Raw genomic sequence first — 13,221 nt, 5'->3', positions numbered from 1 at the left:
ATCGTCTGAGGAAGGGTGGAAATAGCGGCACAACTTTGCTTTATATTTGAGGAGAGCCATCCAATACTTGGTTCAAATATTTATTTTTGAGTCGTGTCGTCTGTTGACTGTAGCTTTGTCAAAACGGCGGCGTTAACGAACTGCAACGTTACTGGATACTACTGTCAGAGACCAACTACCCCCCGGATTCTCTCAAAATGCATCATCCGGACCCTGCAGGAGACTCTGGCAGTGTTAGAAAGATGGCGCACCCGGCAGTCTTTCCTAGAAGGGGTAGCAACACGGGCAGCGGGAGTGGCTCCACGTTGTCAACACCGGCAAACTCGGTGGTCAATAACAGCCACGTCCCGGTCGATGATTATCAAACCTCCCTGTTGATTCAAACCCAACCTCCGGCCGGTTCATCCTCCCCTGGTCCCCAGCATCCTCCCCCCCACAGCCTGAATCTGCACTCCCAGCCCCAGCCCACACAGTCGACAGGAGCTCAGATGAAAAAGAAGAGTGGCTTCCAGATTACTAGTGTGACTCCAGCACAGATATCTGTGAGCACCAACAACAGTATTGCAGAGGACACAGAGAGCTATGATGACCTGGATGAATCCCACACAGAGGACCTGTCTTCCTCAGAAATCCTGGATGTGTCCCTCTCCAGAGCCAATGACATAGCAGGAGCAGAGAGAAGCTCTTCTGAGGAGACGCTGAATAACTTCCATGAGGCAGAGACCCCTGGAGCTATCTCCCCTAATCAGCCCTCGCACCTCCACTCCCTGAATCAGGCTCCCCAGCATGGAGGGACCATGGTGAATGGGACTGTGCACCACCACCATCAACATCATCATCCGGCGCATCATCATCCTCATCAAGCCCAGGTTCACCCCATCTCCTCTGGGCCTGGGGGTGCCCCATCTGCCCTCATTTCTGGAGCTTTACCTTGTGTCACCCAGAAAATGCCTTCTAATATGGGGGTCCCCCAAGAGAATGTTGCCCCAGCTGGGCCTCCAAGTATTGTTGCTCAGCCTGTGGGGGCCGTGGCCCCAGGATCTGTCCCTGGAATGCACAGCTCTGCCACGGGCACTACGGTTAGCATAGTTAATCCCCAGACCAGCAATGTTAGTAATGTGAATATGTTGAGCTCTGCCAACGTGCCTGTGAGGGGGGGGATCAGCACCAGTGCTAGCAGTGGCAGTGGTGGCTTCCCTCCCAGTGTGATAAACAGCAGTCGGGGGAGCGGAGGTGGTACTGTTGCAATCGGGGGCAACCTCATTACCAACCCTAATGTTAACATGATCCAGCAACACCAAACCATCAACTCCAGCATCACTATGAGTGCTGCTGCTGCCGCTGCTGCTGCTGCCAGTGCCTCTGGGGTGATGGGACTCTCCAGTGGGACCCAGGGAAGAATTGGATCTACTTTGTCTCAGCCTGGGGGTGCCCCTGTCCCAGCCATGGCTGCAGCCCCTGCACCCTCTACTCTGCCCCAGCCTGCCCCAGCTCCAGCCCCTGCAACGGCTACCACCAGCTCTCGCTTCAGGGTGGTGAAGCTGGACTCCAGCTCTGAGCCCTTCAAGAAGGGGCGATGGACATGCACTGAGTACTATGACAAGGACACCCCAGCCTCGGCTCCCAGTTCCGCTGCATCTGAAGCTGCATGTCCCAGCATGCGTCAGTTTGTGCCTGAGAGCTTTGCTGGGGCTTCAGAGAGGGAGAGCACCAGTGGTAGTTCTGTGAGTAGCACCGTCAGTACATTGAGCCATTACACAGAGAGTGTGGGCAGTGGAGAGGCTGGGGGACCATCAATACCACAGCAGGCCCAGGATTATGCCTCCCCCCCTCAGGGCTTCCAAGCACTCCTCCCTAGTGGCCTAAGCATGGGAGTGTCCCATACCCAACCTCACATGCACCCCCAGGATCTAACCCACGCACACCTGAAGACCACCATGGCCCCCTCTGCTCCCACCAGCATTCATCAGCCTGCTCCCATGTCAGGCCACCAGACCACCATAGGGCATCCTACCGCTGTTGTGCCCCAGCAGCAGCAGCTCACCTATGCTCAGGCAGTCGCTACTCAACCCACAGGCTCCACCCAGGGCCTAGTGGGGGTTCAACAACAGCAGCAGACGGGCTATGCGTCCCTCCCCCAGCAGCCGCCTGCTACATCACAGGCTGCCCCAATGCAGGTCAGGCCTCCTGAGTACACCCAGCCTCACCCAGGTCTCCCGCAGCCTGTTGCACCTCAGCCTCTGTCCCACCAGGCTGGATCGGCTGCCCCTGGGCCAGGGAATGGAGCATGCCAGATGATGGGAGGCCCACAGCAGCAGCAGTCACAGGTCCTTCTCCAGACACAGCCGCAGCAGACGACCTCCCTCCAGGCTGCCACCTCCACTATGGTCGCTCAGATGGGAGTAGCGGGGCTCGGCCAGCAGCCTCAGAGCCACCCTGTCCCTCTGGATCGCCAACAGCAGCAGCCGCAGTCACTCCAAACCCAAGCTCAAAATCCGGGCCTTGGCACCCAGCTGTCCAGTACAGTTCACCCTAGCCAAGTGGCTGCGTCAAGTGTGCCTCCTCCCAACCCTCAGAGTGACGCCCAGCCCCAAGCCCATAATGGGGGGAATAGTGTTAAGGTGCCCCCCCAGTCTGTTGCCCAGTTCCAGTTTCCCCGTGTCAGCTTGTCCCAGGACCTCAGCAGTGCCCAGGCCCAGGCCCACGCTGCCCAGGCCAGTGCCCTGTATGCTAGTCTGCCCACCTTCACCACCACTCAGCTGGAGGATGCCCAGCGGCTGCTCCTCCAGCACCAGTCAGCCCTGTTGGGGCTGCCCAAGCTGTCCGGAGGGGAGGCTGCCTCAGGGTCCAGCACTGGCCAGGGTCAGGAAGCTGAGGGCAATGCCGCCACCGCCAGTGCCTTAACCGCATCAGCTGTGCTCCTCAAGACTGTAGATGGAGAGGAGGATGGGTAAGAGATCTCTTTTTCTTATCTTTTTGTTTATGTTCAGTTGGTCGGTTGATTGATTTTAACTGGTGAGGGGAGAGGATGCTGCAGCTGAATTCCTGAGATTTGAATAGTTTCAACACAGTATACAATGATCCTCAGGGCAAACAGTAGGCTATTTCCTTACAATATCAGGTTTTTGAGTATTCGCAGTATTCTACCTGTCCTTAAATACCAAAAGCTATAGTCTTGATGCACTTTCACACATGCACTTGATAATAAAGGCCTTAGTGTTTGTTGCAGTGATTTAGTAACTTAGTTGCATATCGGAAAAATTCTGAGAGGGTGATGAAGTTTCTCTTTTGATGATCTGAAAGCTTTGCTTACATCCTGCTTCCTGAGCAGTATACTGCTGTATTGCAATCAGAAGTACAAACAGTGACCTTTCCAAGTGAGCGCACTCTGTAGGGGAGAAGTCAGGGATCAGAAGGTTACTGAGGGATGTTTCCCTACCAAGTGGGTGTTTGTAGCGCAGCTCAGCACTCAGTCTGTTTGAGGCTGTATGATTCAACTGGTTGCTGTGGCAGCTGTGAGGGAAGAAAAGTGTGTTATTGTTATCCCAGATAGCTAGCAGACAGTGGCCAGGCTGACCCAGTCTGTCTGTCCTCTGTCAGTGGGACACAGCGCAGGGCTCAGCTGGATGTGACGTCTCTTGTCTTTATCAAGAGGCTGCAGTGACTCGGCATTTAGCCTAGCAGACCGCCTCCCTGTCTGCCTGAACCCCCTCTGTCTGCTTCACAGGGCACAATTTCTGCTGGGTACACAGCTCGCTGTACACGCTCTCAGCACATTTGTTGTTGCAAAGCAGGAAACAGGGTGTAGGTTGTATGAACATTTAATGAGAGACAGAATGAGGCAGGTGGGTGCAACAGCAATAGCAATGGAATAAACCGTGTCTCATCTCACAGATGACACCACACATTACGACCAAGATTTAATTGTGTTTTACAGTCTGCCTAATTAAGCAAGGTGAAGAATCACTCCCTCTATTTTTGGATCAACTCATGGGGAAGAGTCGACAGTTTCCTTGTTGACATGAAAAGTATTGCACAGAAGTACTTCACCCTTGCCTGAAAGCTTATTTATTTATTAAGTGCTCTCTCTCTCTCTCTCTCTCTCTCTCTCTCTCTCTCTCTCTCTCTCTCTCTCTCTCTCTCTCTCTCTCTCTCTCTCTCTCTCTCTCTCTCTCTCCCCCATCTCTCCATCACTGCCCTGGGCTAGTGGTTAATTCTATGAACCAGAGGAAAATCCCATGGAATGTCTTCCCCTTAATAAGTTTTAAGTACTGATTTTGAGGTTACTGGGGAATTTTAATCACCTTCTAGCAGCAGAATGTAGCTAGCATTTCAGTCACTCTTATAAACCTAAGCCTATTTTACCTGACTTCTGAATTTTTTTTAGAATAGCCTAAGCTTACACTATGTTGAGCATGCCTGATTTATGATAAACCGGTGAGTAGGAGAAACCAAGATAGGTTGTCCTTTTTGATAATTGGACTGTTGATGTAGAAGGTAATAATTGTTGATGACCTGCTAGATCTAGTGATAGTAGTTTTTGCTTCAATGAAGAAATCAGGCCTGCTTGTCTTCATGGGCCACTTAGGTGGAGAGTGAAGGATGGCCACTGTTATCACATGACGGGCGACTCTAAGGAATGTATAATCTATGGGGGATCAGGTGGATTATTGTCTTTGATGATAAAACGCAGCATTTGAGTGAAACCAAAGCCCTTGACGCAAATGAGAAGATTGTCTTAGTGAATTAGCCTCAGAGTTTACCCCTCTGTGCTTTACCTGCACTGTCAGAGGGGTGCAAGCACTTGACAGAGCCTGCTGAAAGCCATGCCTCCCTACTGATGAATGGCTGGGACTTGGGCTGGCTATGGAACATCTCCCTCCCATTCTTGATCAGCAAAGCAACATTACAAATAAGTAAACCCAAAGACAGCAGCACACAGGCTCATCAGCTGATGCTATGCACACACACACACACACACACACACACACACACACACACACACACACACACACACACACACACAGACAGTCACTTGGACTGTTGATGACGCTACTACTATGTAGTTTATTGTGTTACGTCATCTGGCCCTCGCGACAGGGGTCTCTCAAAATTGCCATTTTAAGGCAGGAAAAAACATTCATAATCAGACAGAAACAATGCAGTTTTTACGCTTCTGGGTTTTTTTGGCAGCAGCCGGCAGTTGTCTGTGTTTATAATAGCCTATCACTTTATTTTGCGCTCAGTAGGCCTATTTCAGAATAAATTCTGATTTAGTGCATGACAGTAGTAAACTGTCATTACAGAACAAACTAATACACTGTACTATTTCATTGTTGTTCATTATTGTTGGCAGGCAAGCCATGTTTATTTAACTTGAGCTTTAATATAAATGTTGATTTGTAAAGTTGTGACGTACCAACACCTAGTATAATACTGTTAGGCTGTGTGTGAGTTGAGTTTTATTAGGACCTCTTTTAGCCAAAGGGCTACGCTTCCAAGAGTCCTGAAGAGATTTATTATTATATTATATTTAGTTATTTTTTCAGTCCTGTCACATAGGGCAGGCCACTTCAGGGACCAATTCTGCTTTGTTTTCAAGGATAACCCTTAGGATAAAAAGAGGGAATTTGCTTAATGATTTGAGATAGCCTAGTCCTTAAGAGTTTCCTAAATTCTTTTTAAAACTTGATCTAACTTTATTTCTGTCCAGTTTATAAGATGTATTGTGAACAACACATTAAAGATCCACTGCTGGCATGATTCAGTTTCTCACTGTTAATAAGGGAAACACAATTTGCTACTTGAAACGTGAAAGAAAATGTATGCCTTTGAGTTATAGTTGGCAAACAAAATGGCAATTTTTAGCTGTTGCTATTTGCCATGACGTGACTATAAGATTAAGTAAGTAAAAATGCAGCATCTTGGTAGCCACAATAACCAGTTAGTTGGACCAAATTAATCATATTTTAATATGAATGCTATCTAGCTATCCAGGTATCCATAAGACGCGTACCAGCATTTTCTAGCCAGGTCACCTGTGTAAAGAGGGTGTTATCGAAACAAAATGCGGCTGTAATCATAGACACATTTTTACTAAAATTTGGAGACTGATCACGTTAGCAAAATGTTTAGCAACCTGGATTAAAAATATCTTTCGTCACCTAAAATACTTTTAAGTAGGACCAAGTCTACTTAGTTGAGATATGTTAGATTATGTAGCCTAGTGACTGATATCTCTGATAGCAGCTGTCTATGTCCAGCATGTCCTTATGACACACAGCCCATAGAGGCTTGACAAAATAGGCCATATACTAGGGCTTGTAAATGGTCATGGGCTGTTGATTTTCTATCATTTCTAGTCATCCAGACTTCCAAAAAGGCTTAAGCTGACCTCTGAAAAGGGCAACGTAACAAAACAATTTTCTACAGGATTAGCCTACTCATCGCTGCAACTCCCTTGTGCATTTTATTCCTGATCAGGGTTTCAAATAACTGCAACATTTTAATGATAGGCTACATTACTTGAACCAGTGCATATTGCAGGGCATATTATTGCTGACTGAAAGAACACTGTTTTGTTGGATTATATTTACAGCCCATATGGCTTCCTGATACTGGCATCTTTGCTTGCAAACCTTGCTCTCCGTTCCTCTCACTCGGCACAATGGACTTTTTCTGCACAATTAGCTCTGTCATTTGGATTCGTTTCCAGTAAACTTAGCTTGTAGAACAGGCCCAACACTAACTTGCTTGTTTCCTGAAGAGATTTCTAATGCTACATTTGGCCCATGTGTTATCTCATGCAGAATGCAAAGTGTCAAGATTTTTATAGTCTCTCTCTTTATTTGACTACAGCCAAACTGTGCAATTGTTTATTCTCCTCAGTCACCACAGTTCTACAGGTTTGTGAAGAAAGTGTTTGAGAAAGGAGAACAAGCATGTGTGCAGTGTATGCACAGCCAAAAAATACCTGCTTTTGGCATTGGAAGAGGAGATGAGTGATTAAGACATGCCAACAAAAAAGGTCAACTACTGATGACCTCTCTGGAGTTTGACATTGTTTTTGTCCATGAAGCCTAGATTTTAAATTCACTTTTTAGTGCAGGCAGCGCTAATACATTGGGCCCTTTTTCCTTTGTGTACTAATTGCATAGGAGCCAGTCCCTCTCATAATAGCTGATTCGTTCTTTGTCTGGTAGGAATGCATTTACGAGCGTGCTGTGGCTGGACAGGCAGTGTGCCACATCAGTGGTTGTATAGCTCCTCTGGCCTGCTCTGTGGTTCCTGACGCCATGTTGTCTTCATGTGTGGGATGACCCTGCCCTCATAAATCGCCGCCTCAGGCAGGGCTGTAAAACACCAGGGTCTCTGTAGACTGTGTGTGAGAGTGAGTGAGGGAGTGTGTCAAATCAGTTGTGTATTTTGCTGTGTCTGCACTGACAAGTCATTAATGGAATATATTCAGGATGGGAGATATCTGTGTGTGTGTGTGGGCGGGCGGGCTTCTGCTGATTGACTGCTGGGGTTTAAAGGCCATTAATGGAGAAAAGGTGTGATTAGAAAAGGGGGTTGGTGTGTGTATAGTATAGACAGACACTCTGACGTTAACCCTATGGACGGAGCTAATGAGCTAAAGACTTTATACCATATATCGGCCTCATCAGTCAGTGGCCAGCTGTTTCTTAGTCTCGGCAAAATGCAGCTCATCTGAGAGCAGCCGTTCTGCTTTGGCTAGATGCACTAAGTGCTGTGGATTTCCACATGCATGTCTCTTCTATCCTTGTCAGAACCAGTCAGACTGAGGACATTTTGGCTGGTCCTCACTTCTACAAGGGGCTAGTTTAGGGTTAGGACTTGAGTTTAGGTTAGAAGCAGGGGTTGATATCAACTTTATCAACCACTTGTTCAAAGGAAAGCTCAGAATCAAATTTTCACTTTTCCTGCAGATGTACTTGTCCAAATTGGAAAATGATTTCCAGTTTGTGTATCCATTGTGACCATTTTTGTAATTTAATAGGTCAACAAAACTTTACAGAAAACATAAAATGTGAAATTGTTGAAACACTTTTACATCCACAACCAGTGATAAACTAAACAGAATAGAATTGTAGAAATGTATCTGTTATCTTTATAATCTTTCTTTTTACTGCTTATGGTAAGCACCATGTCAGTGTATGCATTCTTTTTTCTGTCATATTAACAATTATGAATGCCAGAACTGCAACTGAATGTAGAGTGCATACTATTAAACCAACCAATTTGACTGAAAAGACAACAGACTAGACTTGACAAGACTAGACAGCAGACTAAAAGCCAGGCCTTCAGGTCAGCATCCTCTTCACCCTCTACAACAACTCAATATCAAAGCTCTGTAGTTCTTCATTTGAAACTATAGTCCATAGTAAAGATGATGTAAGATGGCAGCAAAATATTAAACAAATTGCCTAAACATCATTGAGACAGATAATGTGTAAACCCAGGTGACCCCCTTTAGCCCTGTAGTGGACAACTGGCTACTGTACAATATCAGAGTCCTGTGTCCTGTGTGGTAACTGGCAACTCGTAGCTTGCTAAAAATCTGTGTCACTCTCAGCGACCTTCTCTTGTGGAATTGGGGTGTGTGACTTTTAAGAACGTGAATTGTGGGAGGGTACGTACCTTTTGTTTACACTGGTGATGGATACATGTGGCAAAGAGAATCAGCCATATTGCTAGAGAGGTCAAATGGGTGAGGATGTTAATGAGAAAGTTGATAAGTGATGGGGATAATTGGTTTGATGGTTGTAAGAAAACTAATATACAATGCGTTATAGGTGCTTGGATGGAGGGGTATGCAGTATTGGAGTGAGTGAAATGCCACCTGTTGGCACCAAAGCATCTTTGAACAAAATGTTTAATTCATGCATTGACTTAGCCACTACAGTTAAAAAATCACTGAGCTACCTCCTGACGTCTGCAAGCTGCAGCAAGGACCCTATCCATGCTTGTGACTTGTACCGTACTGCCTGCTATGTGAGCTCCCACTGTATCTTCCTTATGCAGGGCTCTTGGGGCTCTGCATAAGTGCCTAAAGAGAGCATGCAGTAATTTCCCTAAGCACTGCACACTTCAAAAAGAGTTAAGAACAAATTAACTAACAAACGACCTAACTCACAGAGCCTGGCCCTTTTGAAGGTATTCCTCCCAAACACCTAATAATTCCTCTGTTCTGCTTTGCTTTTTGTTGTCTCTTGATTCTCTTTGGTTTCTCTCCATTTCTCTCTCTCTCGTCTCCTCAAAGTTTTTACACCACATTTATTGCTATTCAAGAGCTCTAGCTACTTGTGAAACAGAAACATGAAGCCTAACAAACAGAATATTGCAAATATTGTAAATTAGGTAAGTTAGGTAAATAGAAATATTGAAAGTTGTTGAAGCGCATACACCAATGCACACGGTTGCGCAGAGAGAACATAACACCTGAATTCAAATCAGGGGACTAGTTTCTTTGCCGTTTCTTTGATGTAGTTGTACATTTTTTTGTTTGTTCTTACTTAGAAATACGTGCCAACCACATTGAGTCCAATTGCCACTCCCGGACAATTGGACAAGCATTAACGCTGAACGGTGTGTGTGTGTGTGTGAGGGTTCAGGGGAATGTGGGCTGGCTGGCAGTGTGATGGCTATCTCTACTGCTGGCTCTGTTTTGAATGTGATCTTCCCCCTGGCAGTGCAGGGAGCCGGTGGGTGCTGGGCCGGTCGCTCATTGTGTTGAGATCAACCAGATCCCCAAAATTCACAACACACTGAGGAAGTGACCCAATCCGACCCAACCCAACTGGGTCAGGTCCACTGAAGCTGGTTGAGACCACAACTGGGGACACAGCAGACTAGACCAGATGGAACCAGACTGAACAGAGTTGTGTATCATTGTTCTGAGTCTGCTAATCCTGCCATTGTGTTGCTCCACTGTTTCCTTCATCAGTGTCTCCTCTGTGGATTGTTTTGTACCAGTTTTGGCTTGGAGAATACTACTTCCTAGTCTGGTGTTAGACCTGGTGTCCATCTTAGTTGCAGTTCTAGACACAGCTGCAGTTATAAAATGGCTCTTATTTAGATACTGTGATTAAAGGGTGGTTCTTTTAAGTTGTAAAGTTGTTGTAAATCTTTACCGTTAAACAGAAATTAATCTTCTTTTACACCATTTCTATGGAGGAGGGAAAAGTTACGAAGTGACGTCAGTAGTGCCTTTGACCATCAAACATTTGCCATATCTGTTTGTTTGTTTGTCAGTAAGACTGCATGAAGGCTAATCATTTTCACGTCAAATTTTCTGTAACTGCTGCAGCCATGGCTGAATGAATTTAGAGGAGATACTGTCCCAGGTTGAGCCCTGACCCATCTCAGATTTGCTCTAAGTTCTGTCAATAGGGTGGCTAGAACATGAAACTGTGCCACCAGCTATGTAGAAGTTGTACAGTACCAAATATTGAAATTAAATTTGAAGAATGGCTTGACCCTGAGCCACTGACTGGTAGCAGGAATTTATTTTGTGCCGGGAGTTTAGTGCTAGTTTTTATGACCCTTGTTATTGGTTGGAAGGCTTTGCTGTTTGAGCAGAGTCACCTGTTCTGCTTCTTCTTTAACAAGCTCTTTTTTTTTTATCTCAGTTGAAATGTAGGCTTACCAGATAAGATGTTGTCATCAGCTGGTTGGATGGAGAATTGCATCAGTCAAACTTTCACTGAGGGAATTGGAAGTTATCTGCAACATGACCCACACCTACTGTATATGTATTCACATCTGTGTAGATTAACATATGGGGCCAATATTTACTTGCCTTTACTGGGCGTTTTTTTTAACGGTCACATATAATGATACTGAATTTTTGCATAAAACATCAGATCCAAATATATCTGTATTGGCCTTCAAAAACTCTCTCTGCTAATGAGGGTTAGCATCACTGAATGTTGCATGTTTTATTGTATGATTGTAAGGACTTGTCTACGCTGATGAAGTCACCTCCAGTTTATCTTTGTCAGAGGGCTCACATCATGGTGGGTGTCTCCATCCCTGGAGGGTGGTGATGTCACCAGGATTGGCTCTTCTTACCCCGGTCCCTTCCTCTGTTTCTTCCTTTTCTTTTCCTTTTTTTAAACTGGAGGTCAGACAGCAGAACAAACAAGTGCTTCAGCACCACTGAAACGTGAGAACCCAATTAAAATGCCAGCCGGCCTCGGCTCCGTCTCTCTCTCTCTCCATCACCTTCTCTGTCCTCACTTGAACCCGGTAGGGGGAGAGAGGCGGTCACTCTGACAGGCTGAATTTTAGATTGGTTTACTAAGTAGTCCTACTAGAGGCCTATTGTATCGCATGTCTTTTGGATTGTTTACAATCATGTATAGGTCTAACTCTCATGGTTCTCCCAAACATTGTCTGTGTGAATCTTCTGGGAGGCGGTCTATTCTCTTGTGGTTACCTGTTATATACTTTCAAGTCTAATTGAGCTATAGAACAATTAGCACTATTATTAGATCTTTATGCAGCCTTTTGACTAATTATTTTCTTGTACTCTCATATTCCTTTTAACATTTTTATAATTCTCCACCTTTTGATATTGCACAAATTGCCCATTTTCATTCTGTCTCAGTAAGTTCTACTGCTAGTGATTAGGGCTGTCAGTTGCTCCTAAAAATTTTTTTGACTATGAGTTGACTGAAATTTGAATATTAATGATAAAATGTATGTAATATTGACACATGAAAGCAGGGCACAATGATAGGACAATGTGTTGTGAAAAGATAGAGATTCTATCTGCAGTTGATTTACAACATGTTTTTTTCCATTATTCAAATTTTTTGAAAGATTTGGCTGATATTTTGTTTTAAATTTGCCTGAGAGAAGATGAGAGTAAATCACTGGGTGACTCTTGGCTCTTGGAATCCAAACATCTGACAAACATCGCTTCGGAGGAGCATAAATCTCCTTGTCAGGAGTGTTTTCTGTCATGATGCCGCTAGCAGGCATGTGTGTGTGCTAACAACAAACTAGCAGGCTCGTAGAAGAGTATCACGCAAGCGACAGAATGTCAAGTCAGGGATGCATTAGGGTTGGAGTTAGGCAATCGTCTGTAAAAAAAAAAAAATATAAATAAAATTTAAAAAATGCTGTTTTTGACATATTCAATGGGCAGGTTGGGACTCTAATTAATTTTTTGACATGACTGAAATTTGAATATTGACATTTGTTCTGACAGTCTTACTACTGATAGTACTGCTGCTTTTTTGCACACCCTGGTAATGTTGGAATCCAGACTTTTTTAATAACATTTTCATTCATTCATTTTCAACTCAAAATGTGTTGGAATTGTCAGCTGTGTGTGTTTATATAACACCTTACTGAATTCTTATTTATATCAAGTTTTTCTTTGCTATATCCTGTTACTACTTAGGCCTACTTTTGCAATGTCTCAATATCCCCATGGGGATGAAGTTTCATCTATCCAATTTTGTTATGGCAAGCTTGTTCTTATTGCTTCTGCTCCGGTAACATGTTAAACCATTGATTGTGTAGTAAGGCCAGTTGTTTTTGCCTCAGCTAACATTCAGTAGCTTCCAGGGAGGACAGAAGCAGTCTAGTTCTTAGTAAGCATGTTGCTCAATTTTCCAGTTTACTATTGGTGTGCCAGAATATAGCTAGGCCTATTATATACAGCTCTGTTCTGTCCACAGTTGCACATTGTTGCTCAGTCTGTATTTGCAAAGTGTTTTGCTAAAAGTAAACAGCATTTGTTATTTGTTATGCTGCTGACACCTCCCCCATCCCTACCACATAGACCAAGCCAGAGAACACCAGAACACAGCAGAGCAGCAACACTCTGTGTGTGTGTGTGTGTGTGTGTGTGTGTGTGCGTGCGTGCGTGCGCATGTGCGTATGTGTGTGTGTTTGTGTGTGTCCATGTGTGCGTGTGAGTGATGTCTCACTACACCCTGCTGAATATTTACCATACCTATTCAACCCCAGCGCAAGCGGTGAAAGGATGAATGGGAGAATGAAACTGAACAAGGAGGATGAGAGCGGGGCTGCAGAGTTACTCTCTGTATTGGTGAAATAGAGGTTGATACAAATCACTCGCATGCTCTCTCTTTGTCTTACTCTCTCTCTCTACCTCGCTTTCTTTCTCTCTTCTCTCTATATCTCTCTCTCCATGTCTCTCTCTTCCTTATTAGTATGCTTTGG

The 13,221-nt window shown here is 45.0% G+C and overlaps 1 protein-coding gene across 1 annotated transcript in view; it reads left to right on the top strand.

The window, feature by feature from the left end:
• Positions 1–13,221, top strand: part of tsc22d1 (TSC22 domain family, member 1) — a 60,775-nt gene continuing 47,554 nt past the window's right edge. The window contains exon 1 of the mRNA XM_071530398.1: positions 1–2,950. Coding sequence (XP_071386499.1) covers positions 198–2,950 — 2,753 coding nt within the window. The 5' untranslated portion in view covers positions 1–197. The remainder of the gene's footprint in view (positions 2,951–13,221) is intronic.

Source organism: Centroberyx affinis, unplaced genomic scaffold (genome assembly GCF_046629955.1).
Source record: "Centroberyx affinis isolate AG114_WGS23_722 - 3 ecotype Tasmania unplaced genomic scaffold, CSIRO-AGI_Caff_v1 ptg001925l_1, whole genome shotgun sequence".
NCBI classification, from domain to species: Eukaryota; Metazoa; Chordata; class Actinopteri; order Beryciformes; family Berycidae; genus Centroberyx; species Centroberyx affinis.
The sequence above is the reverse complement of the archived record's forward strand: the minus strand, read 5'-3'. Positions and strand labels throughout refer to the sequence as shown.